The following is a 7,424-nucleotide window of genomic DNA, read 5'->3' as shown; positions in this document are numbered from 1 at the left end:
GTGAGCCACCATGTGGTTGCTGGGAATTGAACTCAGGACCTTTGGAAGAGCAGGCAATGCTCTTAACCACTGAGCCATCTCTCCAGCCCCATGCACACAGATTCTTATACTGCTCAGCAAAATGAAAGTTTTTGTTGCTCATCCATAAGATTTAAAATGTATAAGTTGATCAATAGAACATCATAGTTACTAATGTTAGCTTTTAAAGCAAATGTTCAAAATGGTTAACGTACTAGAAAAATGATAAAACTTGGCATGGTGGCACATATCTATAATCCCAGTACTGGGAGGCAGAGTTGATTTTGGAACTACTCTGGATTACACAGAAAGACTGTTTCATACCAAACAAGGCTTGGGGATGTAGAAGAGCACCTGCCTAGCAGTGCAAGGCTCTGGGTTTGATTCCCAGCACTGAAAAAAATTTTTTAACTAATAAAGCACAGTTCTTCACATTTTAATATGAATCTTAAATGCTAAAAAGCTGCTTGACAATCGGGTAGTGGTGGTACACGCCTTTAATCCCAGCATTTGAGAGGCAGAGGCAGGTGGGTCTCTATGAGTTCAAGGCCAGCCTGGTGTACAAGAGCTAGTTCTAGGACAGGCTCAAAAAGTTACAGAGAAACCCTGTCTCGAAAAACAAACAAACAAACAAACAAACAAAAAAAGGCTGTTTGACAAGCAGGTGATAATGGTGGCACATGATTTAATCCCAGTACAAGCAGATCTCTGAGTCTGAGGTTATTCTGGTCTACAGAATGAGTTCCAGGACAGCCAAGGCTACACAGAAAAACCCTGTCTCAAAACAACACAAAACAAAAAGGTACTTGACAAATCTAATACACGTTCCTAATGGAAACCCTTTAAAACAGCAGGAAGTGCAGCCACCTCAAGGCTAAGAGCATCCAGCGTAATGAGCACTAAGCTAGCAGGGCTGCCATGCTGTGTTCCTGACTGAAGCTGGTGCAAGGCAGACGGGCACTAGGACAGGAGAGGTAGGTCCATCCATAATCTGGACCTGTGCTGTTAGTGAGCTGAGCAGGAAGCAAACATCATGATGTGAAGAGGCCAGATTTTAGAAACTATCAGATAGACTGGCAGCAGAAAGCACCTGACAATACAGTAGAAAAGGATAATGAGGGTGGAACACACCTGGGAACTGCCTGAACGGCCAAGGTCAGGACCTAACAGAAATGATACCACTTTTTCCGGAAAAAAAAAAAAAAGAGAGAAATCTTTTTCGAGACAGGGTTTCTCTGTGGTTTTGGAGCCTGTCCCGGAACTAGCTCTTGTAGACCAGGCTGGCCTCGAACTCCCAGAGATCCGCCTGCCTCTGCCTCCCGAGTGCTGGGATTAAAGGCGTGCGCCACCACCGCCCGGCTAAAGAGAAATCTTTTTGTGGGGAGCTGAGGGAGACAGGGTCTAACTTGTATCCCTGGTTGGCCTGGAACTCATTATGTAGACCAGGCTGCCCTTGAATTCATGGAGATCTGCCTGCCTCTGCTGGGACTATGGAAATGTCTGAAGAAAGCAGAGGGAAGGCAGGTAGTTCAGCAGTGGAAGATGGCTTAGTGTAAGGTCCTCAGTTCCGTCCCCGCTCTTTAACCCCAAATCTTGGGAGATGGGGTAGCAGGATCAAGAGTTAAAGGCCAGCCTCAGCCACAGGAGATTCTGTTAAAACAACAAACAACTGAGGTGGTGGCCCACACCTTTAATCCCAGCACTTGAGGCAGAGGCAAGAGGATCTCTTAAATTTGAGGCCAGCCTGGTCTATAGAAGGAGTTCCAGGACAACCAGCGCTACACAGAAAACCCTATCTCTGAAGAAAAAAAAAAAAAGGAAAAGAAAAGAAGAAGAGGAAAAGAAAAGAAGTGCTAATCTTGGGAGTATTCATCCCAAAATGAATCTAGCAAGCCCAAGAATTTAGGTTCTATTCTCAACACTACAAAACAAAACAAAAACTGCCAATCTCAAGTGGTTTGACAGGTTTAATGGTGTTTCAGTCACAACTCCACAAAGGTTGTTGTAGAGTAGAAGAACTAACAGATTCATCTAGGACACTCAAAATCTCAGAGTGTCAGGATGAGGAACTGGTCCCTACACGAGTGTCAGCTAGAGAACTTAGTAAGGAAAATGGCATATGGTTGATCCCAGTATTAGTCATATATACTGCCCTGCAGTAAGGATTACTATCTAGGCCAATTCAGTCATAAGTCACAGTACCTATTAATCACACCTTAATGAATTTACAGAGAGAAATGGAGCCTACAGAGCACTCCCCTAATCTCCACTTGGTGTTGGCACTTTAAAACTAAATCCTATTCTAACTCCTCCCAAGTTCCAAGAGCAAGGCCTACTGGACCTCACCAGCTCACCAGCACACTTCAGGAAGAGTGAAAGAAACTAAGCCAGGTAGTGGTGGTGCCTTTAATCCCAGCATTTGGGAGGCAGAAGCAGGTGGAGCTCTGTGAGTTTGAGGCCAGCCTGGTCTACAGAACAAGTTCCAGGACAGCCAGAGCTGTAACACAGAGAAACCCTGTCTCAAAACAATACAAACCCCCCAAAACAAACATAAAAGTGTGAAAGCAGCTCTGTACACAGACATTAATGCCACTATCAGCAGCACAAAGACGGCTCCATGACAGAGGTCTTGAGACTATCCAATGAGAAGTCAAATGAACATCTCACTCAACAGGCGCACGGTGGCAGCCCACACAGGACTCTTTCAGTCAGCTGTGCGGGGATCTGACCAAATGATGGGTATGCAGTAGCCATCCAGCCACAGAAATGAAGCTGTGTCCAAGAAGCCTGCAGGCCTGTTCATCCCAGAACTTGACAGGGCATCAAGTCAAACATGCTTTAACAGAAATCAAGTCTTCACAAATGACTTGTCTTTATTTTAGGGAATTAATAAATCTGTTACAAGAAGCACCACTGGTTGTATTTCAGAGCTGAGTAATCAGCTCACAGCTCTAAGTGAACACAAACCCTCCAGAAATGAGAAGAGCACAGAAGGGGGCACTACTGGTTTCCTGCTCTCCCAGAGGAAGTGACAGGGACACAGAAATGGAAGGAGATGAATCCCCTTTCACTGACCTGAGCTGACAGCCAAGGGCATCTTCTGGCCCTGTCCTTAGGTAAGACAGGGCTGAGGTAGAAACTCGGGCTGCAGGAAGCACAGCAACCCTGGGGCAAGTCCAAGCCTATATACAACAGAGAGTGTTGGTGCCACTTTCAAGAACAACCGGGAAACTGGCTTTCCAACGCCATGAAAGCCTTATCTGAAATGCTGCCACCATCTCATAGGCACTGTCATCTGGTAGGCTTTAGGTACCAAAGGGAATGGCTAACTATACGATACTCACTCTGCATCCAGAGCGAGGTGAGGGGCATACTGTGAGCATCCCTGATGCATGTACCTGTCGTGGAATAATCTTTTTGTACACTGTGAAGATGTGTCACTTGGGTTGGTGTAATAAAAAGCTGAACAGCCAATAGCTAGACAAGATTTTCAGGACAGAAAGGATGCTGGGAAGAAGACAGAAGATGCCAGAACACAGAGCAAGCAGCATGGGCAAAATAAAGGACAAAATAAAGGTAACTGAGCCATGTTAAAAAAATAGTTTAAAAGACATGGGTTAATTTAAGTTATGAGTTAGTTAGGAAACAAGCCTAAACTATCAGCTAAGCTTTCATAATTAATAATAAGTCTCCAGGTCATGATTTGGGAGCTGGCTAGTGGGACAAAGAAGACTAGCTGCAGGTACCCTTGAAAGACTAAAGTATTCAAGGGAGGGTCTGCCTTGTCCTGAACAGATCCCAACACACCCAATACTGCCACAAACAGCTGAAAAGAACTAAGCAAGATTCTGTGGAAAGCCACTAAAGAGTTCAGTTGTGTGAGCACGGGGTGATTAGTCATACCAGGTAGACAAAACTATACTTATAACAACTACACCAAAAACCAGATGCCTAAGTAAAAATGTCAGGCTGGGCATGTCAGAGCACACGTGTAATTCCAGTAACTGGAAAGCTAAGCAGTAGGTCGACAAAAATTCAAGGCCAGTCTTGATGTGGGAAGGTCATATTTCTATCTGTTGCTTTCATTGGTCAATTAAAGAAAACTGCTTGGCCCTGATAGGTAGAAAATTAGGTAGGCGGAGTAAACAGAACAGAATGCTGGGAGGAAGAGGAAGTGGGCTCAGAGGCCGTGCTCCCCTCTCCTGGGCAGACGCGATGGCTCCGACCCAGGATGGATGTAGGCTAGAATCTTCCCGGTAAGTGCACCTTGGGGTGCTACACACATTATTAGAAATGGGCTAGTCCAGGTGCGAGAGTTACCAGAGAAGAGGCTAGATATAATGGGCCAAGCAGTGTTTAAAAGAATACAGTTTGTATGTTGTTATTTCGGGTAAAGCTAGCTGGTGGCGGGAGCTGGGTGGCGGAACACAGCCCGCAGCTCCTATTACAACACAGTCTGAGCCATACATCCTATATATGGAGACCCTGTCTCACAAAACAAAAACAAACTGGGAGGTAGTGTCTACCTTTAATCCCAGCACTCAGGAGGCAGGGACAGGCGCATCTCTGTGAGTTTGAGGCCAGCCTGGTTTACAGTGTGAGTTCCAGGACAGGCTCCAAAGCTACAGAGAAACACTACCTTGAAAAAAACAAACAAACAAAACCTAATAGACAAAAACAACTACCAAAATGGAAGTACACCAAAATGCCAGTATACATAACTGGGTACTAGGATTATGGTACTTATTCTCCTAAAATTCACCAACATTTATGGTTATCACCATCGAAGCAAACACATGAAGATTTAAAAGGAACACAAGCAAAGAATAAAGAAGCTGTCAGTTCCAGGTGTATGGCCAACATCCTCAAGCAGACATGCACAGTGACACATTCAGTGATGGGCTTACTTACTCATGGCTTATCAACCCCACAGTGCTGGTACAACTGAGACAAGCTCGATCCCTCCGACTACCTATGACAAAAACAAAGAAAAGTCAGCAAACAGGTGTCAACCAGGCATCTTTGAAGGTCTGAACGGAACCTACCAGTAAGTTTCTGGAGGACTGTTATACATGATGAAGGGCTTCAAAGCACGGTGGAACAGAGCATCTAATCTCCCTAGTTGGAAACTGGGTCTGAGGCTAAGTCCCAGGGAAGGGGCACTGAAGGCCCGTGGTCTTCTGGTCTTCTCCCACTGTGGGACCCGTCCCTGCTAGCTATTGTTGGTGTAGGTAGGCAGGGGGAAGGGCACACTGAATCCTAGCGAGCAGACAACCTTACAGACCAAACAACAATTCCAAGGGACAAGAACTACTAGGGAAAAAAATACCAAGAATCCCCTATAAGGCTAGCAATATGGTTTAGTGGATAAAACCTCTTGCCCTCAAGACCTGAGTTTAATCTCAGTGCCTACATGGTAGGAGAAATAACTCCCAAAAAGTTGTCTTCTGACCTCCATAAGCATGCTATGGCATGTCCAGGAATACACGCACACACACAATGAATGTAATTAAAGCAAAATTTTTATTTATCTTATTATTATTGTCTTGTTTTTGGTTTTTGAGACAAGGTTTCTCTGTGTAGCCCTGGCTGTCCTGAAACACCCTGTAGACCAGGCTGGCCTCAAACTCAAGAGATATGCCTGCCTCTACCTCCCAAGTGCTGGGATTAAAAAGTATGTGTCATCACGCCTAGCAAAGCAAAATTTCTAAAGGAAGCCACTTATGGAAAAACAGTAGAGATGATCACTAGAACACACTTTGGACACTTTCCCTAATCCACTCTAAGTTTCCCGACACACTGAGAGTTCATTCACACCATTGTGTGAAGCAGGAAGGATGGAGAGAACAGGCTCTCTGCATAGTGGGGACCAGAGGTACCATTCTCAGCAGGGGCCAGGTGGCCCATGTAGATAGAGGTCAGGCAATAGCAAGGGCCAGCAAGGTCACCTTGGCCCAATCCTCCAAGCAGTGGGAGTAGCAGTAACAGCATCCATTTACCAGTTTATGTCAGGAGGGAGCTCTTCTGGCTCTATGCGGAAAGAGATCATATTTAGGGTCTGCTAGAACCTGGAAAACTATGGTTCCTTCACCACTATTCAAAATTCATAACAAAGATATGGCTACATTGTTATTATAAAATCATGTTTGTTTTTAAATTTTATTTTTGTATTTATTTATTGTATGTGCACCCATTCAGAGGTCAGAAGACAACTTGCAAGATTTGGTTCTCTTCTTTTACAATGTGGGTCCTGGGATTGGAACTCAGGTCAGAAAACAAGAACCTGAGCCATCTAGCTGGCCCTCAGCTACATTCTTACAAGCAACAAGTGTTACACGGCTTTTTTTTTTTTAATGTTAAGTTTCTGTGACTGAAAGTGTTACATGTTAAATCCAGACTAGGGCCACCCAAATTTTTCCAGACTCTTCTTAATCCAAAGAGGCCCAGAACTTCCTCTCTACCCCTTCCAATCCTACTTCTACAGGATTTGGCTCGGAAACACCCCCAGAGCACCCCGAAGATGGAATGGGTGGACTTTACTCTGATCCCTTCCTGGGTTCTCCCCCAAATAACATCTGAGGGCTGTTCCTGCTCCACTGTCAAAGTCATCCAGGGTGACAGGCTTTGCAGGTCCATATTCCACTAAGCTGCACAGGCTGCCTATATTTCTGCTGTCTGTAAATTTGGGGTTTGGTCTAAAGAGACAGCTCAGCAGTTAAAAGTACTTGCTACTCTTGCAGAGGACTTGGGTTCAGTCGCCAACATTCACATTGGCTGGCTCATAACTGCCTGTAACTCCAGTTCTAGGAGTTCCGGTCTCCATAGGCACCTGCACCCATACAGACAAACAAGTACACATAAATTTCTAAAGTCTAAAGTAAGGTTTTTAAAAAATCTTATGTGCAATGATGTTTTGCCTGCATATATGTCTGTGTAAGGTTGCCAGATCTTGGAGTTACAGACAGCTGTGAGCTGCTATGTGGGTGTTGGGACTTGAACCCAAGTCCTTGGGAGCAGTCAGTGCTCTTAACTGCTGTGCCATCTCTTAAGACCCTCTTGGTTTTGATAATTTGCTAGAACAAGCCACAGAACCCAGCACAGTGCTCTGGTCATTGTCACAGTTTACCACAAAGCATACAAGTGAATAGCCAGAAGACAAGGACATGCCCAGGACAGTCCTGAGCAACCCAGGTTCTTTCTGCAGCACTCTTTCCTCTGGTCCACTGACCACTATATATTCTCTGCCTCCTAGGATGTTAGGGTTAAGTCCTAGCCCTCTAATCTCACTACAGCTCACTACAGGCCTCTCCTCATCTCCCCTCATCTACCTAGGCCTATTCCCTACTTTCCTTCAGTAACAAACCCAGTCGGGTGTGGTGGCACATACCTTTTTTTTTTTTTTTTTT

The 7,424-nt window shown here is 45.0% G+C and overlaps 1 protein-coding gene across 1 annotated transcript in view; it reads right to left on the bottom strand.

Moving 5' to 3' along the window:
* The window catches only part of Letm1 (leucine zipper and EF-hand containing transmembrane protein 1), a 34,921-nt gene that overhangs the window by 24,567 nt on the left and 2,930 nt on the right, over positions 1 to 7,424 (bottom strand). The window contains exon 2 of the mRNA XM_005366067.3: positions 4,930 to 4,990. Coding sequence (XP_005366124.1) covers positions 4,930 to 4,990 — 61 coding nt within the window. The remainder of the gene's footprint in view (positions 1 to 4,929; positions 4,991 to 7,424) is intronic.

The sequence above is a fragment of the Microtus ochrogaster genome, unplaced genomic scaffold, assembly GCF_000317375.1.
Source record: "Microtus ochrogaster isolate Prairie Vole_2 unplaced genomic scaffold, MicOch1.0 UNK6, whole genome shotgun sequence".
NCBI classification, from domain to species: domain Eukaryota; kingdom Metazoa; phylum Chordata; class Mammalia; order Rodentia; family Cricetidae; genus Microtus; species Microtus ochrogaster.
The sequence above is the reverse complement of the archived record's forward strand: the minus strand, read 5'-3'. Positions and strand labels throughout refer to the sequence as shown.